This window comes from Gymnodraco acuticeps, unplaced genomic scaffold (assembly GCF_902827175.1).
Source record: "Gymnodraco acuticeps unplaced genomic scaffold, fGymAcu1.1, whole genome shotgun sequence".
NCBI classification, from domain to species: Eukaryota; Metazoa; Chordata; class Actinopteri; order Perciformes; family Bathydraconidae; genus Gymnodraco; species Gymnodraco acuticeps.
Window position 1 is genome coordinate 297023 of NW_022990152.1, and position 25081 is coordinate 322103.

The window sequence follows — 25081 nt, forward strand, 5'->3', positions numbered from 1 at the left end:
TTTGCCTTTTTATTCATAGTGTGTTTTGATAGTGGTACTATATTGTTTTTAGTTCTTGGTAACAAAAAAAACTCAGCCTTTTAATAATGATAATCTACAGTGCATCTTCTTGTGTCGAATGTGCGCCTGTGCGTCAAACAATAGGTGTTCCTGTGGCTTGTTTTGGTTGACAAAAGCTGCATAACTTCTTCAAATGTAAGAGCCTTTTTCTTTACCATGTAACATAAATGCAAAATGCTTTAACTTCCATTAAAAGATATCCAGCTGTGTGTGTAAATAGCCATGCATATATTCAGAGAAACGCAATACTGAACGTAGGAAAGCTCAAATGCTAGTGTGGTAGCTACATAGTTAGCATGTAGTATTCAGATATACAGTAATAACAAACAAACAAGGAGCTTTAAAACTCGAGGACAGATTTGTTCCATGCCGGAAAGTTAGCCATTTTGTTGAATTGGCAGTGTGATAAGATACAAATAAATGAAACTGCAATAATCTTCCAATTGCATTATTAGAAATCCGGTTTATTGCTAGGTAGGTTTTCATATACAAGAACATTGCAGTGGTGTATTGGTGCATAAACAAAAAACACAAGGATAATACAAAAAAATACATACTATTTAGAAATGTGTACAATGTGTGGATACAGCATCAACAACAATTCATACAAGCATATCTTGTTCTGTGCATGTTAACTGTATTGAAATGTACAACTATACCTTGATTGATAAATGTATTATTGCCCACAGCATGGCGATCCCTATAGCCATCTTGGACTGTGACCTGCTGTTACACGGTCGAGGACACAAGACCCTGGACCGCTTTGACCTGGACTCTGTGCCAGACAACTTGCTCCTCACACAGTTTGGCTTCCCCAGAGAGTTTATACTGTATCTGGTGGAAATACTCCGGGAGGTAAGTAGATGATGAGCCTGCATTTCAATTATCTCATCCAATTAATTATACGTTTTAATGTGTGTGGATGTTAGGCTCTGTGCAGACGTACTCAGCGGTCCAGAGCCATCAGTCCTGAGGTCCAGGTGCTGGCTGCTTTGGGCTTCTACACATCCGGATCCTTCCAGACATCGATGGGAGATACAATAGGGATCAGCCAGGCGTCAATGTCGAGATGTGTGTCCAACGTGACCAGAGCCCTGGTGGAGAAAGCTCCAACGTTCATCACATTAAACAGGTGTGGAACCATGATGATGAGTTACATATCACTGGGATTATCAACATGCAGCCTATTGAAAGTACATTTTAAGAAAGAGTTGTTTCCCCACACAGAGACCCCTCCAGCATAGAGCAGTCCTTCCAGGAGTTTCAGAGGGTGGCAGGATTCCCAGGAGTCCTAGGGGTGCTGGACTGTGTTCAGGTGTACTATAATATACTGCATTAACACTTTAAAACTCTTTATACAAAGTGTACAGCCTAAACTGATCACCTCTTCCCCTCCAGGTCACCATCAAAGCTCCTAACAGCGAAGACTCGTCCTACGTGAACAAGAAGGGGTTTCATTCGGTGGGCTGCCAGCTGGTTTGTGATGCCAGAGGATTGTTACTCAGCGCCGAAACACACTGGCCGGGAGGACTCAGAGACACAGAAGTTCTAGAAAGATCTGCTCTCCAGAAACACCTGCAGGACGCTGAGGAGGGCTGGCTGCTGGGTGAGACTCAGATTGCACTCTTCTTTGCACTCTGCACAGTCTGAAAAAGCTCCAGGACTAATGTTTTTTTCTGATTTCTGCTTCCTAGGTGACCGTCGTTACCCTCTGAGGAAGTGGTTGATGACCCCGATGGACTGCCCAGAATCCCCAGAAGAGTTACAGTATAATCTGGCCCACACGGCCACTCATGAGATCGTGGACAGAACCTTCAGAGCCATCCAGACCAGATTCAGATGTTTGGACGGCACCAAAGGATACCTACAGGTACGCAGGTCTCCAGATTTATTTCAGACCAGGGCGTGTACTTTTTTGATTTCGTGTGGGCTTGTCTCTTTATTCAAAATCTTAGCAAACTTATTGTATCTTGTCTTTCATCTGCACCGTCCCCTTTGCTGCTGTAAACCATTTCCTGAATTACTTTTGTCTATCCTTTTGTGTGCATTTATTAATTGAGATCTGACCCCGTGAACCTTTCCCTGTCAAAGCAATATTTGAGTTATACATGCTTTTGTGACTGAATGGTATTTTTTCTTTTGCATCTTGTCTAAAAAACCTGCAGTATTCCCCGGAGAGGAGTTCGTCCATCCTGCTGGCCTGCTGTGTTCTCCACAACGCCTCGCTGCAGTCGGGGTTAGACGCCTGGACTCTGGAGCGGACCGACCCTCTGGAGCAGCCCGAGTCTCTCGAGCAGAGACCTGAAGATCGAGACAGCCTGGCAGAGGAGCTCCGGAAAGACCTCATCCTCAAACACTTCAGCTAAACTCAAAACAGATCAGGACTGGGACCAGAGCGAATCATAATTGTCTGTTCACAAACGACACATTTCAAGCAAGAAAGGCCACAGACACAGTGGTGCTGATGCAGGTTTTTTATATTTTGCTGGTTTCTACTCTACTGACTACACTAAGATAACATAGAAGTATATGGAGGAACATGCAGGACGCTATACAACAAACCGAGACAACATGGTACCCGAACACATTTGAAATAACTGGAAGTGCTTCATTATTCTCTCAGAATGTGGAATAATGAAACACTTCCTGGTGATTAACAATGATTAAAACTGTGTGCAGCTGCTGTGTTATCAACGTTTCTTTACAGGTGGAAAAAGTCACCTACCCTTTATGTTTTATTCCCTCCCCGCTTTACATTTTGATTCCCCAAATATCCAATTTTCTCACGTGATTCCACAGGTTTCAATCTTGGACTATGTCACAATACAAAAAAACAAGGCCATTAACAAGGTTATTTACAACAACTGCACATTAGGTGGTCAGTATTTATGTACACTGGTGCATTAAGACGGTATTGGATGAGAATGACAGGATGTTTGTGCAACGGGCTGCAGTCACATGATGTTTTTGTGTACACACACACAAAATGAAATGCAAACAGAGATGATAAGAAACATTTGTAGTGTTTGAGATAAAAAATAGGAGTTCTGAGCATTACATCATTGTAATAATGAATTAAAGGAAGTGGATGGGGGCAGTGTAAAGCTTTTAGTTTTTGAAGGAGTACCATTAAATGTTTTGTTTTTTCTTTCATTGTCAGAAAGTGATTTTTGTTGTTGTAAATGTCCCAATGGTTCCTTCAAATGTTGGCGATAACAAAGCTAGTGGTTTGTTTTACTTCCTGGAATGTATGAGTCCCCTGATTGGCTTCATCAATATATACACACTTTCTACAAACAGGAATAAATACAACACACACTGCTGTCGCATGAGCACATTTAGCATCTACGGTGAAATGAATTTATGACAACAAATATGATAATTGCCGATGTTCTAATTATTTAAGATCGTGCTTTTGATTTCGGATGAATTTCTTCTGCGTTTTAGGTTAAGAAACTTCACCTTATGGCTAAAAAAATTGATTTCAAAAATACATTTTACAAGCTAGTGGCATTTCTATATCACACAGGAACCAAATGGACCTTTCATGCGACAGCAGGAAACATAAACACTGTATTACAGTTGAAAGACAAAAGCAGATCATGTCAAAGTTTACACGACACACCGTCATGTAAAACGTCATCATCCTAAATGCAAAAACACAACATAAAATTCCCTTTTTTTTTTTCTTGCATAAAATAAATATGCTCTTTTTTGATGCTCGGAATATATTATAACTTGTATTTGAGTGTTTTTTTGTAAACATTTTCTAGAAAAAACAATAGAATAACAAACTTAAAAACACGTTCAGTATTTGTTTTTTTGCTGCATAAATTAAATATGCATTTTTTCGATGCTGCAAATATATTACATATACAATTTAATTCCATAAAAATACTTTTATGTAATTGTTTCCCCACCTCTCGTAGGACCCCCTTTAACAGTCCTTTGATATTAACATACAAAAAATATGCAGAATGTGGACTTTAACCTGGAGATGGATTTAAAAAGTGGAAAAATAAAACAAAATATATCTTTTGCTTTAACTCTTGAACACTTAAGGCTAGCTTTTGAAATCAAAATGTTTCCCCAGATACAGAGGGTTTGTTGTTTACAGGTTTATAGCTGCGTGCTTTAGGTGTAATAAGGCCAAGTTCGTCATATTAGACTTAAGTAAGTGGAAGGCACTTTTAAACGGCACAGCTTCCTTTTCCTTATTATCTAGTTTTAACGTACACTGTTATTAACGTAGAGTTGAAACAGAATCCATTTTGGTGATCCATTCTCTAATATGAGGATCTATCCTAACTTGAATCGATAATCACATTAGGGCCGTTTCTCAATGTTGAGAACACATGCTGCATAGCCACTATTTCAAGTATACTACGTCATAGAGTGGCGCAGAATGCTGGGCATTTAACATGCATTTAAACAGTCCTTCGGCGCCACTCGATGACGTAGTATACTTGAAATAGTGGCTCTGCAGCAGGTGTACTCGACATTGAGAAACGGCCTAGGTGTTAGCTGCAGGCCCTTTAGCAACATATATGACTGGTTAAAAATTAAAGCACTGACCCGATTTAGTGCCTTTGAAAAGTAAAATATACACTCCCAAATTGGAGGTCTGTCAAGTATCCGTATGCATTTATGTTCATGAGTTCTTAAAGGTGCAAACATCTATGTTTCTCTTGATACTAAGACCACATTTCCTTTTTCATTCCTAAAGGATGTTGGCAACGCTACACTACATTTGTTTTTATGAGGAAGTGAAATAGTCGATCACAGCTTTGTGTTAAAATGCTACACATTGTATCTGTAAATTATTGTATATAGATTATATAATTAAGCCCCTGGTTGTTGTTTAAACTAAATATGATAAGATTAGTTGGATTTTTAAAATGATTGTATGCATAAAAACAGAAGTTCCAATCCCTTTCAAATCAAGTATATTCAGGTGTAGCAGAGTCTGTTTGAGAAGTGAAGCACCTCGTGGTGACGGCAGTGTGTCGGCTGTGGAGGACGGAGGAAGTCTGGATGCCTGCTGAGTTCAGGGGTTTCAGGAGTCTGGAGGTTTGTGGCTTTGGGGGTCAGAGGTTAGATGTTGTGGGAGGAGGGGTCAGATAAACTCTGGTTTCGTTTCTCTGAGGAGAAGAGAGGAACCAAGTTAATATTCAGAGGACAGTAAGGCAAGTGTATTTGTTGGAAAAATATCACTCGTCCCCGGCTTGAGCTTCAATCTCAGGATCCATATATTTCTGATCCTCTCAAGAATGGAAGTCACATACAGAGCATCAACTAGTTCCTGAACAGTGTCCTTCACATGCTGATATCCAAGAGAGGGAGTTACACAGTCTCAAGGTGGAGGAATAGAAAGCAGTATTCAATGTTTACTTCAGATTAACTCCACGTCAGAAATGAGCATGCTTGTCATATGTCTCTCTCCATAGAGGCTGAATCATCATGTTAATCACATAGCTATCATATGCCTCAAACAGTCCTGATGCTCTTCTAGGTAATTACACATCCTGTCATAGTTGGGATACCTTTGTTATCATGTACATTGGAAGAGGACATTCAGTATTTTCCCAACAGTATTTATAGCACCTTTCAACCCTAAGCAAATCCAAATAGTGTTACTGAGGCCTCTAGCAGCAGCAGCCACCTAATAGATTTGTTTGTGAGACGTGCAAAGACACTAATAGATGTTTTCTGACACTAAAAGACGAGATATTTTTGTACCTGCTGTCTGCTTTGGGCCCGGTGGTCTGGTTGGCCTCCGCTGTGTATCTGCTGGTCTGGATGTGGCTCTCTGCTTCTGATGGAGATAAACTCTCCTCCAGTGGAGACCCTTCGTCGTAGAAGAGCAGGCTGCGGGAGCGGACTGCAACACAAACACTGGATTTCATTCACATGTCATTTTTGAACAATTTTATTTGACATTGTAATGAATTTGGCAGCCTCGAGGGGTCAGGGTTTAGCTTCTGATGGGTACAGTCTAGCAGAGTTTTTCTTTTGCCCTCAGAGGACGGCTGCTGGCAGAAAGGAGTGGTACTTAGCATGATGACAACTTAAACTCTGGTTATAAAAAGGGGTTTCCTGAGGCGAAGTGGTTAAAGAAAGTACATTCACAGGGAAGTGGAATGCAGCGAAGAGTGAAAGTTGATACTCATGACCTCTCCACAAGTTGTTTTTGAGAGAAAAACCTTTTTTGTTTACTGTAACACTTGGTTTTCATGGTTTTGACCTGACCTAAAGAATTATCAATAGGAAAATAAACTTCTGGGATCTTTATTTTTCATTCCTTCTCTACATGCTTTCATTTTGAAATCAACATTTATTTCCTAAATGATGGCTTTATTGTCATTTGTACATTAGCTACAGTAGATATGTCAATGAAAAACGTAAGTCACAGGCTCCTCCACCAGTGCAACATGTATAGGACATAAAACAGATACAATAGTGCAAGAAGAGTCGATATAAGTAAATGGAATATGATATATTAGACAAATTATTAGCAAGATGCAGACAGATTAATGTGTATGGATGTTCTTTCAAAAGTGCAGGCGTTTAATAGTCCTAATCTTAATTAACATGTACTTCCATATCTACAGTAATGTTGAATTTGCAGACCTACCCTGACTGGTGGTATAGAGGTCCGCTGACGGGAGAGGCGGAGAGGAGGAGGGATGAGAGGAAGAGGAGGATGAGGACAAAGAGGAAGAGGTGTGAGTGAGGAAGGAGAGAGGAGAGAAGCAGGGAGAGAAGGAGCCCAACACCAGGACAAAACACACGGCCACCATCTGCACAGATAGTGACACAAACATCAATAAAAAAAACACCTCATTAAAATGATGAGAAACACTGGTGTCAATAAAGTAACTTACCATGAGGCATGTTCCCGTTTGAGTAGTGGCAATTTTACAAGAGCGAGGGAGGACCTTCCCTGTAACGAGAGACTGAAGCTTCTGCAGCTGCTGTAGGAGAGACCTGAGGAGAGAGAAGGAAGGCATTTTCACAGACAATATGTTGGGTTTTACCTCCATTCTTTCATACCCTTACTAAGACCGTGCCTCACCCTCCTTGAGGAAGTAACACCAGTTAAATGATCATATTTCAATACTGTTTTGTAGTCTTTGAGATCATGATTTAAGATTTAGAGTGAGAGCCTAAACTCTTAAACATGCCCCCAGTGTCGCTGCAGCTAATTCCTCTCTTCTTGTACTTTAAGGTCAACTTAATGAAACTGATTTCCTGACAGACGACACCAGTAAAACCAGCAGGATAAATTGTGTGAGTGGGATCTGGAGAGCAGGGTTCTGATGGTATGAGCCGCGAGGACACACTCTCACCACTAGGTGGAGACACAGGGCAAACTACAGCTGTGAATCAGAAAGTTATTCGATCTTGAACACAATTATAAACCAAACCAGACTATAAAGTGGTCAGTCAGGTCTTCAGAAGGCAAGTGAGTCATGTAATGTTACAAATCTCCACGCCTCACATGCACCAGAGTGTGTTGTCTGCTCTAATCAACTTTTATAGGATGATACTGACCAGCATCACACATACAGATGTTTTGATGTAATCAAAACAGCTGGATTATTGCTGTTTCCCATGCGCAGTGCTTCCAAAAGTCAGACTTGTCGAGACATGGAGTAGATAGTCAGCGCAATTAATTCAGCTGTTATAAATCTATTAAAATGGATGCTTTTCTTTGGTTTTAGGGGAGCTATGGCTATCAGGTCCCCATTGAATCCAGTGTTTGTGCGAAGCTAGGCTGTGAATCTCACACAGGACCTGTTTTAGTGTTTCGTCAATCTGGATTTATGACTTTTAATACATATTTAATGCAATAGGAAGATGGAGTTTATCCTCACCCAATAAACCAGTAGCACTGACTCAGTTCGGTGTGAATCAAAGTAAAGAAAAGGCAAAGAGTTGAGAACAAAACGACCACTAATAACTGCATTTGGGGCATTTTTAGTAAAGCTAAAATTAACTTCAATCGTTTAAAACGCTTTTTAAAAAAAAAAGTCTTGCACATATTCTGGCCCTTTTGAGAGAGTGAGCAGTTTGTGCCAACTCATTGTTCCCCAGTGTGGTTGTTTAACATGTTAACCAGCGTGTGTGTGTGTGTGTGTGTGTGTGTGTGTGTGTGTGTGTGTGTGTGTGTGTGTGTGTGTGTGTGTGTGTGTGTGTGTGTGTGTGTGTGTGTGTGTGGTGGGAAGGGAGGGGGTTGCCTTGCATGATGAAAGCTACTGTTAACTTGCAGCTTTAATGACAGGCTCATGCCGCCACAGACAGACAGATAGAGACAGACCCCCCCCCCCCAAAAAAAAGCCTAAGCCCTCACCCCCACCACACCCACCCACCCATCTACCCACTGGTTTCATATTGTTATAATAACAGGGGAGACAGACGTACTGGGTGAGTCTGCACTTTGACAAATTACTTTATAGACTCCTTTAATTCTCTCAGTTTAACTCACACATATAAACTTTGGAAGGATTTTATATACAGAGCAATGTAAGAATAGATGGGTGAATCTAACTCAAGCCTTTCCTGCTTGATCAATCAGTATTTCTCTAAAGAACAGCCCTCTTCACAAGCTGTCTTTGAGAGAAATGAGGCTGTTTTTGTAGTGGTGCACTTAATTTTTACAATACATGTGCTGCTTTCTCTGCGTCTGTGATGAATTCAGACTTAGAAACTGAAACTCTTTATCTTCCTTCTACATGTGTTATTTCTCAGAACAAGATCTCTAATGCAGTTCTCTTTTAATCAAGCGGCATTCTTAACAAACGTGTTTCTATTTGCATATGAAGATAATCCAAACAGCATTACTAAAAATGTCTGGTCTGTGTTATTATTAGTGTGTTGGAGCCAGCGTCCGTCTGCTGAGAGACACAATGGCAAATACACACTAATGTCAGCCAGTGTGTGTGTGTGTGTGTGTGTGTGTGTGTGTGTGTGTGTGTGTGTGTGTGTGTGTGTGTGTGTGTGTGTCTCACCTGTTGGCGGTCTCCAGGTTTTCTACTTTTCTCCACAGGTCGCTGTTTTCTGACGTGTAGCTGTCCACCCTGACACACAGAAGAACACAGATTCTTGTCAGCGTCTATTTGACATTTTCATCTTTTCGGAAAACACATCTTCAAAGCGTGTCCACAATTCTTTGCTGTGATCAGAATTGCCATCTATTTATTAGTAAATGTTGTGCCATGGTTTCTTTGTTGCTGCAGGATGACAGGTCTTCTTTCTCCTTCTAACCCTATTAAATATCACCCAAACACCTTGTTAATCTTGTGTTATGTTACCAATAATCCTCCTGATCTTTTCTTATTTCTGCTTTGAATGCAGCTCATTCATTCACTCTCCCTTTCAGCGAGTCGTCCTGCTGTTTCTCTGTGAGTGATCCGACTATAATCCTGTCCTCACGTCCAGAGGAGAAACACAAAGAGATATGTTTTACACACTCTCCTCTTACTTCTCTGGTGAGGAGAAATGTAATTTTTGACCACCTGTATGAACCTCTTTGGGTGATTCTTGCTATAAAAGTCCACATTTTCACCTCTCTTCAAGTCTCCCCATGTGTTCGGCAGGTTAATGGAGTCCTGCCATAACGAGTTACAGCCAGAATAACAAATGACAGAAGAGGGGAATGAGTTTTTAATTATTTTTGAGGTTGAAGTACGTTCTGCATGTCATCTGGACATTTGTACCTGAAGCGACAAGGAGCCATGAGTTTCCTGACGTTAGTAAAGCCAATCTTAAACCCCTTTCTTTCTCTATTTTCTTAGTGACATTTTTTATCTTTTGTAACTCATATTTATTGTTTTTGTGTGCCAGCATATAAAGAGCACACAATTACGTATAAAAAGATCTGTGGTTGGATTCAGGGGAAACCTCACTGGCCGGCTGCTTTTTGTACCGAATGCACCGCTAACTATGCAACTACATTTGTTAGACAGCAGGAGAAGTGGAAGAAAAAGGTTTTTCATCATTGTTGAAACATTGGCTGTTCAAGCATTCGCAACATTTGGACGGCATGGATTGAAAAGCGGGAGTGACTCAGAAGCACGACAATTATTCCATGATTGGCTCTGACACAATAAATAATTGTACACTGACGTCTAAGGGTAAGTGATGATTTCCTGAGCCTTGCAATAAGAGAACATCAATTTGCTCTTTGCATAGGGAATGCTAAACGTTGGGGAAATCAAGGCTTGGCTTTTCTCAATAGTTGTGGCCTTTGAAGCACTATAATAGGGTAGCTTTAATATAATTCAAAGGGGCTTTAGTGAGAAAAAAAATCACAGAAGTTGAACGAAAAGGAGTGGAAAAGGAGTGGAAACGTGGGGACAGATAACTTTTTCCGAGCCTTACTTTTTCTCCAGGCATTCCACATATTCTTTCTTCTTCCTCCGACTCTCCTGAGCTGAGATCTGGGTAGAAGAACGGAGACAAATCAGCAAAATGCACAGAGTTACGTCACAGAAGTTTGTCTCGTGGTTTCTCGGAGACTGTGGCTCAGTGGATAGTATGATGGACTTCGAATCAGGGGATAGCAAGTTCAAGTCCCATTGCAGTCAGCATGTCGTTGTGTCCCTGAGACACTTCACCCCAAATTGCTCCTGTGGGGATTGCCCACAGTCGCTTTGGATAAAAGCGTCTAAATGACATGTAGTGTTTCTATTTTACCCGCCTTTCTCAGTGTAAGGCACTCAAAAACACACGTGTAGTAAATACTTGGAATCCTGCTTTTTCATCCTTGTTTTTTTTTCTGGTTTTCAGCTGAGTTTTTATGAAAGTGTACCTTGTTTTTGATCTTCCGTCGGACCCTCTTCAGTGCCTTCTCTTCACTCTTAGTGAGAGGGAGTTTGTTGGGTACGGGGTAACCCTCTGCCACCAGGGTCCTCTTCTCTTCTTCTGTCAGCAGGAGCGGCCCTGAGCCCTGCAGCTTCTGCATTAAACAAAGCAAATCATCAACATATTTACAACAATTACCAACTTTCTATGTTTAAATAAACCCTGTCTTGGATGTTATTGAATAGGCCCTATTTTGTCAGCACTTTATAGGACCGTTTTTATAGAAATTGGTGCATTAAGTGTGGGATAATCATTAAAAAAAAAAGGGTCTTCCACCTCATAGGCCAGATTTTTTAAGTCCTGATAATTCCCTAATGTTCGTATTGTTTACTGTTTTTTTACTAAGGCATTCCGGACAGACAAAACTTAAGATGTACAATAACTATGTCTTGAAAAAACGCTGTGTAATTGTTTGCTGCCAAATGTCAATCCCAAAAATATTTTTAAAAGGGTCTTCCTCTCACATGTGGTGCGGTGAGCAGAGGTGAGGAGGAGATGGCTGTGGAGGAAGAGGAGGATGAGGAAGAGGAGGAAGAACAGGCGCGACCTCCTGGCCTCTGCGTCGGCTGAGGGGAGGAGGGGGGCAGGGTGAGGGGGGGGGAAGAGGGGGGCAGGGAACCGTCACTGTCGCCGTGGTTACTGCTGGGAGGGGTGGGCGGGAGCTGTAGAGCGTCATCTGGAAACGAGAGGAGAGGGGTTAGTGAGCTCATACTGAAACATCATCCTATGCTGTGATAGATGAAACAACACGTGCGTATGAGACGTCAGAAGACCTGAGTGCTCAAAGCTTTATTCAGTCCTTGGTTCATTGACTTATTTTGGAATCAAGTGTTTCTTTATTAATCACAAAGTTGTATGTATTTTTTTGTGAAGCACTTGTGCCTGAGGTGCCTCATTAATAAAATGTGTCTGAATGATTGATGAACACAGAAAGTAGATCCACAGAAAATTCATTTAGTGATTTACAGACTTACAAAAAGCTGTGAATGAGAGGTTAAGGAAATAAAGTCCTTCAGTGTTTGTGACTTTTTTTGAGGCTGAGGTTTTTTATTTGATGCTCTTGACTTATATTATCTTGTGTCCTCTCTCCTCCCTTAATATCGCTCACCCTCAGCCATCCATTGAGGATTTTTTAAATCCCATAATTCCCTTAAAGTAGACCCTGAGTGAGGATGCTTCTTTAGGAGCTTAGAGCGAGGAAGCACAGGTTCATCCCACACAGACGTCTCTTATCAAGTGGCTCGTATTAATGCTACACCTCCACATGTGACACACAGCTGTGCAGAAGCTTTGTCGCTTGTATGTGTGTGTGTGTGTGTGTCTGTCTGTCTGTCTGTCTGCCTGCCTGTCCGTCTGCGTGTGTGTGTGTGTGAGCGTGTGTGTGTGTATCCAGTCGTGTGTGGGAAGCTGTTGCACCCGCAGGTGATTGTCAGCTTGGCTACCTGAGATGGGTGTGTGTGTGTGTGTGTGTGTGTGTTGTGTGTGTGTGTGTGTGTGTGTGTGTGTGTGTGTGTGTGTGTGTGTGTGTGTGGTGTATGTGTGTGTGTGTGTGTGTGTGTGTATGTACCGCTGGGCAGGCTGAGGTACTGTCCAATCTCTTTGGGTTCATCTTTTATGGCGACGGGCTTCACGCTGTCTTGACTGGGCTCCTGCAGAAACACAAAAACAACAATAATCAACTTTTGAACAAACAATATAATTTGTAGCGTCTCGCGGTATGAAGGATGCTAACCGTGTGTTTCCATGGAGACCCTCTGTGTGGTGGGGCGGGGCTTAATGTGAGGGGCGGGCCTTCGTGAGGCTGAGGATCTAACCTTTGACCCACATCCGGCTCCTCCTGTTTCACCAAGATGCCCGAAAGGTCCTGACTGAAGCTCCATTCAAATTCTAAGAGAGACAAAACAGCATCGAATCAAAATCAACAGACATTTAGCAGCAGTTAGTTAGTTAGTGGTTTTTGTTGACAAACGACTGTTCCCAACATCAGGAATAAACGCAGAAATACACATGATGTAAAATATACAAAATATCACACTTCACTTGTAATATTAAAACATCTTAAGATCAACCTAGAAAGCTCATCGCCCTTTTTAAAAAGCAGAATAAACTACATTTTCAGAGCAACTTGAAGAAATGAACCTAGGTATATTTCTCTCCCGGGACCTTCAGGGAGGTCTTCCAATGGGAAGTAACTGGTAGCTTATAAATCACACTTTGAAGGAGCTTCCCCAAAACATTTGAGCACTTCCTGACAAGACTGGTCATTACAGGCTGCTGGACAACGTTACATTACATCTCTCAACGTCTCTCTGGCATCTGCGGTGCATAATTTGTCTCTAGTGAATTTGTATCTACCCTGAAATAAAAGATGGGCTGAACCTGCACCTTGTGTTCAGGATCCTTCCCGAGAAACGAAACGACTGCTGCCTTTCAACACTGCAGAAAATATGCATAATCGGGAACATTTTAAAGGAGGTTCCCTCAAACACAATGAGGTGATTCTCACAGGTACTCCCTTGTTTAGTCTAGTGTGAGCTGCAGAAAGTATTTTTAGCAACATAAGTGCCAGTGCAGGGCAACTAGTCACCAGTTCTCCTGGTTTATTTGGTGTCCTAGTGGGCAAGATGATGAAAAGGCGGAGGAAGAGGAGGCTGCCAGCGCCGGCCACAAACCAGGGTCACAGGGATCGGTGAAAACCAACACCATGAGTCACTGAAACACTTCTGCACTTCATCATGTAAACTGTAGGGGACAATGTGTTTATAAGGGGCCCAAATGAACAATATATCTATACATTTCTAATCGTTTTTGTGGAGAGTTCTGCATATTTTACACACGAAGATCAGTTTACTTGAAAGTCTTACTCAGCTTGTCAAGAAAGGTGTTTCATGTATTCTGTGTCATGGGATCAGCGTTGTTAAATTGGTATTGAGACTTTTAATTTATAACAGAAAGCCTGAATTGCAAAGTAGAGATGTAGATTTTCACAGTGTTGGTGATATTAGAGATCAAATTGAGTTGCATTATGGGAGTTTTATTCGTTAAACCCACCCGTGGGACACAAATATGAGTTCTGCTTTAATACATTTAACCACTCTTTTTCTTAATTGGGCATTGCTTATATTGAAGTGCAATATTAAGTTGCTGTAGATCTTTTATTTAAATTCTGACACTGCTTATCCACACAGGAAACGTTTATAATGATGAACTTGCTGATGCGTCTACGGGAGTTAAAGATTCACTATGCTTTCAATTAAAGGTCCCATGTCAGAAGTGAGCTTTACGCAAAAGTCCACCTGAACTTTACATTCAACCTTAAATTGAAAAGAAACAGTATGTTTTAAGTGGCAAATTAAAAGTGAAAAAAAACTGCAGGTAGAGAAGTGTTTTTCCTCGAGTAAGCATTTGTAAACTTTAGAAAAGGACCGACACTTTGATGTTTGTCACAACACACTCAACCAAAAAAGCTCCCGTGGTGCATGGAGAGACTCATTTAACAAGACAAGCAGTGCTGCTGCTGTACGTGTGTGTATGTGTGCGTGTGTGTGTATGTGTGTGTGTGTGTGTGTGTGTGTGTGTGTGTGTGTGTGTGTGTGTGTGTGTGTGTGTGTGTGTGTGTGTGTGTGTGTGTGTGTGTGTGTGTGTGTGTGTGTGTGTGTGTGTGTGTGTGTGTGTGTGTGTGAGTGAGTGAGTGAGTGAGTGAGTGGACGTCATTTTAATCACCTCCTGGTTTCCTAGCAACATGTCTGCCGGTAAAATGCTCTGTAGTTTACAAGCCGCGGTGGAAACAGGAGGCAGGGGGGGGGGGGGTGGAGGTGTGTGAGCTTCATCTTGTCCGTCACTAACGGCCAGGAGAGTTCATCCTAAAAACAAATCACTTTCCATCGTCTAAAATAAACTGCCTTAAGGTGCAACATCACTGCTGTGGTGTCAACAGTAATCAACACTGACAGCAAGATGCGATAGCTAGAGCACACATCAGTCAACTTCATTGCAATCTATTAGGACTTATTGAGAAGTGGAAATCATTATTATTGTGGTGTGCCTAAAGCAGTAGGTACTATATGAGTGTATGATTATTTGTTCTTTTGTGAGAACCTGCAACTAAGGAAAAGTTAAGCATATTGTAATTGATTATTAACTGATATCACGGCAGGCTATATCAACATTGTTAATCTATATGAACAGTGATTGAAAGTGTTATAAGTATGAAGCTGTAACATGTTAAATTAGCTTGAGGCATCATTTATCACACCATGGAAACACAGCTGCAGATAATACAATAATAATGTGATTTAATGAGCTGCAACACGTCAGTCATGATCAAATATTATCGTTGCAACCCGGCATCCATCCCTGACTACTAATCAGCATGGTAGCTCTGGAATATGTCTGAAAAATCGCTGATTATATATGAAAAGAAATAAGGAATAAACTCAGTTCTGGGGTGGTTCCTCTATTAACCGATTCCCCACATCCTCTCTGCTGGTTGGACCCTCACAAGCGTCTCCTAATGAGGCCGGTCCCGCTGCTCCTCGGTGCCTCGTTAAGCCTCGTTAAGCCTCCTGCCTCGTTAAGCTTGATTGGACGTCCTCTGCCACCGATTTTTAACGAATACCAGGAGCGAGGTGAATGCATAGGAAGGCAGTCCTTTATAAACATGATGGGGGAAAGTAGGATATAAACAAGAAGACATTTTTTATTATTTACTGCATTTTTGCGGGGTATTTTCCCCTGATATTACCAAATTGTAATTGATATTTTAAGCAATTTGAGCTCAAAGGAAGGAAACAAAGTGCTTTTATTAGTCCCTCTGTGCAGAGGGTTCAAACATAATTTAGTGTTTGTGTCAAAGAAGCTGTGGGTGAAAGTAAAACCTGATCCTCACTACTTTACAGGATCTCTAGAATCCTAGATGCTGTTAATAGAAGACAGTCTTCTTCCTATGAGGCTAGTAAACCCAGGTAAGACATCCTATGGTGGGGTAATGACCAGAGGCTCCTGGCAGTCGTCACGGGGGGTGAAGGAGCAGAGGTGGCGACTGTGTTTGATCTCAGCGGGACGGCAGGAACATTAAAACGATAGATGGAGCAGCGCAGTGGGAGCTGTAGTAAAAACACACGGCGTCTTTTTGCCTGAATAAGAGTACCGAGAACTGAAGACCACAGGCTGAGGCAAAGAGGACAGGAAAGGTAAGAGGTTTTTGTCAAATCAACCAAATTTGAGCATCCACTGCAGGAGAAACTGACCCATAATTCTGCTGGGGTCGACCAATAATTGCTCTTCATGTTGAACATCTATGATTCACCTCCATTCAGAGCAAACTAGCTTTCTGAAAGGTCAGCAACTTCTGACATCCCCAGGTGGTTAATTAACCCCGACTCCTCGAGACAAACAAGAAGCAGCTTCTATTGTTGAGGATGCTGAGAGAAGCACAACGAGCGTGGAGCACACAGATCCTCTGCCAGCGGGATCTGCTGCTGCGTCACCGGGGTTTACGGTCCAATACCAAGTTTACGGCCGATTCTTAGCCAGAACCTACTGCCTTGTCTGCATATGTGCCTGCTTGTTAGCATGTTTTGTACATGTGCTGATACAAATTGTACGATGCAACAATTGAGGCGAAATACTTTCAAAGTCCTGCCTTTAAAATGGCATTGTTTACGTTACTTTTCATGCCAAAATGACAAGGAAAACATTCCCAAATCAGAGTGCTTTCAACAGGTGGACCAACAAGTGCAGAAATAGATCATACCAAATCCAACAGAAGTGATCGAATAATGTCAAAAAAATGAGGTTACTGTGAAAAACTGTGGTTCTTATTATATGGAAAATGTATTCTCAGATCCAGGGAAAAGAGTTATATCTCCCCAGGAAGTATAACTTGTCAAATCAAAGGGGAAATTAAGCCTATAGGAGCGAATAATGCCTAAAATCTTGACATAGCAGCAAAGTAGAACTGTACACACTGAATTCATGTTTTATATTAACTGTAATAAGAAAGGGTAATCATGCAGGAGCCAGTATATATATTCATTCTCTTTCAAACATATATTATCTCTTCAAACATTTAGCTCGTAAAAATGCACCGTATGGCACATGGTGGCGAAGTCCATAGGGACTTGGCTTGGCAACTGGAAGGTCACCAGTTCAAGTCCCGGAAAGACCAAGGCCGTTTCTCAATGTCGAGTAAAGCTGCTGCAGAGCCACTATTTCAAGTATACCACGTCATCGAGCGGTGCCGAATGCTGGGCATTTAACATGCATTTAAACAGTCCTTCGGCGCCACTCGACGACGTACTTGAAATAGTGGCAGAACATTTGTGGAAAGTATGTATCAGCAGATGTAGGTTGTAAATATGCATTTTGGCTTCAGTCCGATTGATTCAAATGAATATGATATGTGCGCCTCCATATGTGAGCTTTAGATAAAAGTTCTGCAGCTCCAGACGGAGGCAATAAGGAGGAAAATATAATATGAACTACCTTGATATCAAAGCTGTCTAAAGGCTTTGTTTTATGAGGTCATATATTATGTTCAGGGTTAGCCGTTTAATGTGTCTTGTTTTGATAAAAGGCTGTTTGCATTGGCTTGGGTGCACATGTAACCTAAAGCACATATGTGTGAGTTGGATTGTTGGAGTGATGATAGCTGGATTTATTCATTGTATTCTCTCCAAATAGGAAACTATTGGCTAAATAAATGTTCTAGTTCAGAGCGTTGGACTGGAAACAGAGGAGTTCGGTTTTTTCTCTCAATGTGTATTTATTTTCTGATATCCCAGGAGAGTAGATTTAATTGGATTAAGACAGGGAGAGAAAAGGGAGAACAGAGAGAAATAACCTGACAGAGGAGAGAAAGAGAGTTTCCGCTGGCTTCGGCTAAAGCTGCACACTCAAAACCATATGCTTGTCATAGCGTTGTGTGAGTCCATGTGTGTGTGTGTGTGTGTGTGTGTGTGTGTGTGTGTGTGTTAGGTGGGCAGGGCTTAGCTGGAGGAAAACTGCTTAGACTGGGATCAGCTGCTCAGACAGACAGCAGGATCCCCGGGACAAACGGAGGAGAGACAGACAGACAGACAGGCAGGCAGACAGACAGACAGACAGACAGACAGACAGACAGACAGACAGACAGACAGACAGACAGACAGACAGACAGACAGACAGGAGGAGGAGATAATGAGGAAGATGAGCCAGAGAGAAACACAGAAAATATGCAGCATTTTAAATTTGGACCATGTTCCTACAGGCACCTCTAACATAAATATAATAGCTAAGTCAATCATCACATGTTATATGGCAGCCAATCAGAGAGTTTGCTGTTTGACAGACAGGGTCAAACTGCATGTGAAGCATTACATTATCCAGGCACTGAGCCAATGAGATAACCCGGGGGGACAGACAGCATGATGAAGAGACAGACTCAGCATCAGCAGCAGGTTGGCTGTGTTTCCTGAGAGTTAAAGCTACGATTTTTTTCTTTCTTTATAATTAGGATGACCTACCAGACTCGTGCTCCATTTTGATTGACAGGGCTGGGCTCTGGGGGGCGGAGTCTTCACTTAAAGAGTAGCTGTGCTCCGCTTGAATATCTGTGAGATTCAAAAGCCCTTTTCAGACACGGAAATCCAAACATTGCTGTGTTTATTAATATATTTAAGTGAGGGCTTCTATTGGCTAGCACTCCAACACATTGTACGTGATAGGCTAAGGGGCGGGACATCTCTAAACTGGTTGACTAATCACATCAGCCGGCCAGCTAACCAATCAGAGCAGACTGGGCTCTGGTTTCAGACAGAGGGTGAAAAGTATGAGAAAAATAAAGAGCTTTTTGATCATTAAAGCATGGAGACATGTCCCAGTAGAGACACTACATACTGATATACACCTGAACATCAGCAGGAGAGGACTCTTTAAAGTAGAGACACTACATACTGATATACACCTGAACATCAGCAGGAGAGGACTCTTTAAAGTAGAGACACTACATACTGATATACACCTGAAATCAGCAGGAGAGGACTCTTTAAAGTAGAGACACTACATACTGATATACACCTGAACATCAGCAGGAGAGGACTCTTTAAAGTAGAGGAATAACATACTGATATACACCTGAACATCAGCAGGAGAGGACTCTTTAAAGTAGAGACACTACATACTGATATACACTGAACATCAGCAGGAGAGGACTCTTTAAAGTAGAGACACTACATACTGATATACACCTGAACATCAGCAGAGAGGACGCTTTAAAGTAGAGACACTACATACTGATATACACCTGAACATCAGCAGGAGAGGACTCTTTAAAGTAGAGACACTACATACTGATATACACCTGAACATCAGCAGGAGAGGACTCTTTAAAGTAGAGACACTACATACTGATATACATCTGAACATCAGCAGGAGAGGGACTCTTTAAAGTAGAGACACTACATACTGATATACACCTGAACATCAGCAGGAGAGGACTCTTTAAAAGTAGAGACACTACATACTGATATACACCTGAACATCAGCAGGAGAGGACTCTTTAAAGTAGAGACACTACATACTGATATACACCTGAACATCAGCAGGAGAGGACTTTTAAAGTAGAGACACTACATACTGATATACACCTGAACATCAGCAGGAGAGGACTCTTTAAAGTAGAGACCACTACATACTGATATACACCTGAACATCAGCAGGAGAGGACTCTTTAAAGTAGAGACACTACATACTGATATACACCTGAACATCAGCAGGAGAGGACTCTTTAAAGTAGAGCCACTACATACTGATATACACCTGAACATCAGCAGGAGAGGACTCTTTAAAGTAGAGACACTACATACTGATATACACCTGAACATCAGCAGGAGAGGACTCTTTAAAGTAGAGACACTACATACTAGATATACACCGGACATCAGCAGGAGAGGACTCTTTAAAGTAGAGACACATACTGATATACACCTGAACATCAGCAGGAGAGGACTCTTTAAAGTAGAGACACTACATACTGATATACACCTGAACATCAGCAGGAGAGGACTCTTTAAAGTAGAGACACTACATACTGATATACACCTGAACATCATCAGGAGAGGACTCTTTAAAGTAGAGACACTACATACTGATATACACCTGAACATCAGCAGGAGAGGACTCTTTAAAGTAAGAAAAAAGAAAAGAGACACTACATACTGATATACACCTGAAACATCAGCAGGAGAGGACTCTTTAAAGTAGAGACACTACATACTGATACACCTGAAATCAGCAGGAGAGTACTCTTTAAAGTAGAGACACTACATACTGATATACACCTGAACATCAGGCAGGAGAGTACTCTTTAAAGTAGAGACACTACATACTGATATACACCTGAACATCAGCAGGAGAGGACTCTTTAAAGTAGAGACACTACATACTGATATACACCTGACCATCAGCAGGAGAGGACTTTTTAAAGTAGAGACACTACATACTGATATACACCTGAACATCAGCAGAGAGGACTCTTTAAAGTAGAGACACTACATACTGATATACACCTGACATCACAGAGAGAGGGACTCTTTAAGTAGAGTCACTACATACTGATATACACCTGAACATCAGCAGGAGAGGACTCTTTAAAGTAGAGACACTACATACTGATATACACCTGAACATCAGCAGGGAGAGGACTCTTTAAAGTAGAGACACTACATACTGATATACACCTGAACATCATGCAGGAGATGGACTCTTTAAAAGTAGAGACACATACTGATATACACCTGAACATCAGCAGGAGAGGACTCTTAAAGTGAGAGACACTACATACTGATATACACCTGGACATCAGCAGGAGAGGACTCTTTAAAGTAGAGACACTACATACTGATATACACCTGAACATCAGCAGGAGAGGACTCTTTAAAGTAGAGACACATACTGATATACACATGAACATCAGCAGGAGAGGACTCTTTAAAGTAGAGACACATACTGATATACACCTGAACATCAGCAGGAGAGGACTCTTTAAAGTAGAGACACTACATACTGATATGAATCTTAAGATGTGTATAATAGAGTCCATTTAAAGCCCTAGTGATTCAGGGGACACCAACATCGTCTCAAGTGATGTGTGTGACATGCAGTGCTGCATGACTGATTCCTCTGACAGCTTCAACACACTGAGAAGCTACAGCTCAATAACTCTGAAGCGTATTTGTGCAGCTTGTTAGCAACTAGTTTGTACCCTGCTAGTGAGGGGTAAACGTTGTGTGTTTGTGTCTAAAAAGCAGGAGTTTTGGATGTCACAGACTTTCTCATTAGACCCTCGCTCTCTATAGAGATAGATCTATGGATTTTAGTTTTATAGGGGAGACAGAGCCAGAGTTGTTGCTTTTGAAATCCAACCAAATAATGCATTGGGTCTTTTTCTACTTTTTACTTTGGCGGTTTGTCCTGAAGAAATAAGGTCATACAAATGTGAGGGGCCGTTGGAAGAGCTCCACAAACCAACCTGCTCTGATATTTTTATTGTCAATAATGGGGAAAGTTTATTGGAAGGAAACGACCACGGTGATCCAAACCCACCACACAACATTTTTATTGGACGTTATGTTCAATTCACACACAATTCATATGTTGATATTTAATTCTGCGCTATGAGGAGGGACATTTTATTATTGTACTGATGATATTAAAAGAAGGCTCTGACCTGCGCTGCTGTCGTCCATATCCATGCTTATAGTGAAGGTCTGTCTGACACGATGGGCCGCTCTAATAGATGGTCGTCAAAGAAACTGCTGAATAATTCACTGCTGAAGTCGTCCATCTGGTCGCCGGAGAATGGCTGGAAAACATGAAGAGAAACCTTTTTTTAATTCAGCAAAACAACAGTTTTCCCATGGAACGGTTACCCACTCCTATAAAAGTCTGTACTGTGGTACTTTTCATGTCTCACCAATCGTAGAGATTTGATTTCTTTCAGAAGAACTGAAGGATTACAAAGCTGAGAACAGAGCTGTTTATTTAGCTCATGAAAGATGGCCTTTTTTTTTTATATACATGACATATAAAGAACACAAAAAGCACACTAGATAGGTTGGAACAAGGGGAAAAGGGCCATTCTTGCTTGACTGAAAGGATTATCAAAGTAGTTGTAGTCAGAGAGAGATCTTGTCAGAGTCAGAAACCAGACACCACCAGAGTTCATGGAATGAAGAGTCACTCAATATCGATAGATTCATCCTCAGTCTGGATGAGATGAGTCACTGAGCTGAGAGATGATGTTTGGGAAGCCTGGGACAGCATGGTGCTCTAATTTCACTGGTTTATAACACACACACACACACACACACACACACACACACACACACACACACACACACCACACACACCACCACACACACAACACACACACGGAGACACACATAACACACACACACACACATACATACACACACACATACACACACACACACACACACACAGAGTCACACACACACACGCACACACCACACACACACACACACACACAAGCATGAGTCACCCTGGTGTTGATCAAACAAAACAGTACAAAAGCACGCTCACTTACATAGTCACACATAGATGGATTGCATTGGGACCTATTGGATAAACTAAACCCTGTTCCGAAGCTTCCAGACAGACACTGTGACATAAATAACTCCATTTAATTCACCACAAATGCTAAATTACATTTAAGGAAACTAGCTTCATCTCTTGACTGAATTTGGAGAAAAATTAAAAGGCTTTTTGTCCTTTAATAAGAGTGCAAATGGTTTTAGAGGTGTTAGGTGTGTAGTTCAACTTTCCATTTGTAAAAGCTGACAATGTACAGTAAATCTTATTCAGAAGCTTCTTGTCTGTGCATAGCCAAGAACTGGAACCTTTTTAAGGTGTTTACAAATAGGATTGGACTTGCGAAAAAGGTGCGTTTTGTTACTTTGGAGTCACTACTAGAAGAGACCTAGTAATGTCCTTTCCTGTCAAATGCAAAGAGTGAGAGCGAGAAATAATCTCCCATGCTTTAAAATGTGTGAATCATGTGCACTCACAAATGCATTATCTCAAAGTGTGTATGTGTGTGTGTGTGTGTGTGTGTGTGTGTGTGTGTGTGTGTGTGTGTGTGTGGGTGTGTGTGGTGTGTGTGTGGTGTGTGTGTGTGTTGTGTGTGTGTGTGTGTGTGTGTGTGTGTTTGTGTGTGTTCGTGAGTGTGTTTAGGAGGTCAAGCATGTCTGTGATGAAACTCTGGGACACATGCAGTTGTGTAAAAGAAACATGTGGAGTAAGCACATATTCATATATGGAGGCAAAAAGGGCGTTTGGATTTACATGTGCCACTTCACACATACTGGATAAAAGGTACTTATTTTCCTTGCTATTGTTGCTATGTTAAATGCATTCATCTGTCTAAACACACTTTACTTTGAAGAAGCCACAGGAAACACAAAGTCTTTGTTGCAAAAGGAACCATAACAATAACTGTTTTTGAAGAATCTCAATGTTACTGTACAGAGCTTTCTGCAGGATAAAACTGACAGGCCCCGCTCAACAGGGTGTGGCGTTCACTCAGTTATCCTGCAGCTACTTGCTCTGTCAACACAAGCTAATACTCACTCAATCCAAATCAAAACACACCTTCAAAAAACATTTAATACTGACAGAGAAGCCTTGTTCTCCTGCTGCACTTCATGTTCACATAATACAATTCCGTCCCTTTAAATGTGTTCTTTTAGGTAATATAGGTCACATTTAAACTGCCCCACTCAAAACAAACCGTGAAAAGTTTCCCATGTGGAGAAATGTGGGTGAGACTGGTCTGATGCAAGGGAAAAAGAAAAGGAAAGTCCAAAATTGAAACGCTTAGATCAACACTGTTAGGAAGGATGTTGGTGTCTAATAGCAGTCGTGACATTTGACTAAATAATCAGTGGCGCTTTGTAGCTTTCACCGAGCCTAATCTTTTCTCTAATCCAACATGACATGATCATTATGTAAACACAAGACTTTACTTTACACACAACATGTTTAACTATCCTGGCTGATAAGATCTCCTTCTCTCAGGGCCGGGCAAGTACAGACTGTTTCTTTGATATCTCCTTGCCTTTCCAATTTGACTATCATACATATGTTAATTAGACATTTGAATAAGATGCAAAGGGTTGGATGGATCTTTTTTTGCACTGCTTTTTGGGATTCCTCATTTGTTTTAGAAATAAAACCATTTACTTTAATGCTAATCATTAGATTATCACATTTCCCAGTTATTCGGACACCACTTGAATGCAGCACAAAAAGCCTTATCCTGCAAAATGTTACAAAAGTGAAACTGACTCATAATTTGGATCCAACTCCACCATTTCTGTGGGTCATAATGGGTCAGTTTATAAATATTCCCCGTTTGAGCAATCGTTTCCAAGGAAGGTCACATGGAAATCTGGCCTGTAGTCTTTCTGTAATCCTGCTAACAAACAGACAAACACATATCTTACTTGGCAGCAGTAGAAATAGGATAATATTACATTACAAGACATGTCTCAGTGTTCAGGAAGAGTGATTTCAGCCTTATTATGTATGCAGATAACCCGATGTTCTCGTAACAATGAATTGATTAGAGAAAAGGTCATCATTCAGCAAAACATTGGATTCTGCTAACCTGCATCAAACCTGCACCACCTGACATTAATCAGTGGCACATATTAAAGTTCATGCATTTATTTTCTAATCTACAGCACAGCTTTGAACCGCAGCGATAGCAGGAACTGTTACTGTTGTGTTATTAGGACAGGAAGCTAGCTGCCAGTCGGTGTTACGGCTGCTGGACGACCAGCTGCTGCTCAGAGGGAGCAGGGGAGCAGAGGTCTGGACCTTTCATTACCTGGACCACTCTGCTGGGAAAAGAATCACATTAGGGAAGGAAGCAGTGTTAAAAAATACCGTTTTTATAGGTTATTTCAGTGGCGCTGTGTCATTAGGGGGGATGGGTCCTGAGAAGTAAACCACATGGGGAAGGAGCTGCGAAAGACAGCAATTATAAAAGCAGAGAGCGACTTTGTGACACCTGTAATTAACAGTGTGGAGTCTCAACATATCTCTCTTTTCATTTGCAGGCTCAGGTGAAAGAGGAAGAAGAGGACCAACA

At 41.4% G+C, this 25081-nt stretch overlaps 2 protein-coding genes across 5 annotated transcripts; one reads left to right on the forward strand and one right to left on the reverse strand.

Moving 5' to 3' along the window:
• The first annotated feature begins 124 nt into the window (after window positions 1-124).
• harbi1 (harbinger transposase derived 1) lies at window positions 125-3208 on the forward strand. Its single transcript, XM_034217383.1, has 7 exons — window positions 125-195; window positions 750-915; window positions 990-1192; window positions 1288-1375; window positions 1459-1666; window positions 1755-1930; window positions 2226-3208. The coding sequence occupies exons 2-7, from the start codon at window positions 751-753 to the stop codon at window positions 2424-2426; spliced, it is 1041 nt and encodes a 346-aa protein (XP_034073274.1). The 5' UTR covers window positions 125-195; window position 750; the 3' UTR covers window positions 2427-3208.
• On the reverse strand, window positions 2520-21770 carry creb3l1 (cAMP responsive element binding protein 3-like 1). Of its 4 annotated transcripts, none has more exons than XM_034217381.1 (12): window positions 21635-21763; window positions 18432-18518; window positions 12659-12813; window positions 12494-12575; window positions 11391-11602; window positions 10874-11020; window positions 10444-10502; window positions 9072-9140; window positions 6945-7047; window positions 6695-6718; window positions 5800-5941; window positions 2520-5201 (listed from the first exon to the last, which is right to left on the reverse strand). In XM_034217381.1, the coding sequence occupies exons 1-12, from the start codon at window positions 21657-21659 to the stop codon at window positions 5155-5157; spliced, it is 1152 nt and encodes a 383-aa protein (XP_034073272.1). In that variant the 5' UTR covers window positions 21660-21763; the 3' UTR covers window positions 2520-5154. The 4 variants fall into 4 exon arrangements, with proteins under 4 accessions (XP_034073272.1, XP_034073270.1, XP_034073271.1 ...); XM_034217379.1 differs by having other exon boundaries at window positions 6695-6860; XM_034217380.1 differs by lacking the exon at window positions 18432-18518 and having other exon boundaries at window positions 6695-6860; window positions 21635-21770.
• Between the last annotated feature and the right edge of the window lie 3311 nt (window positions 21771-25081).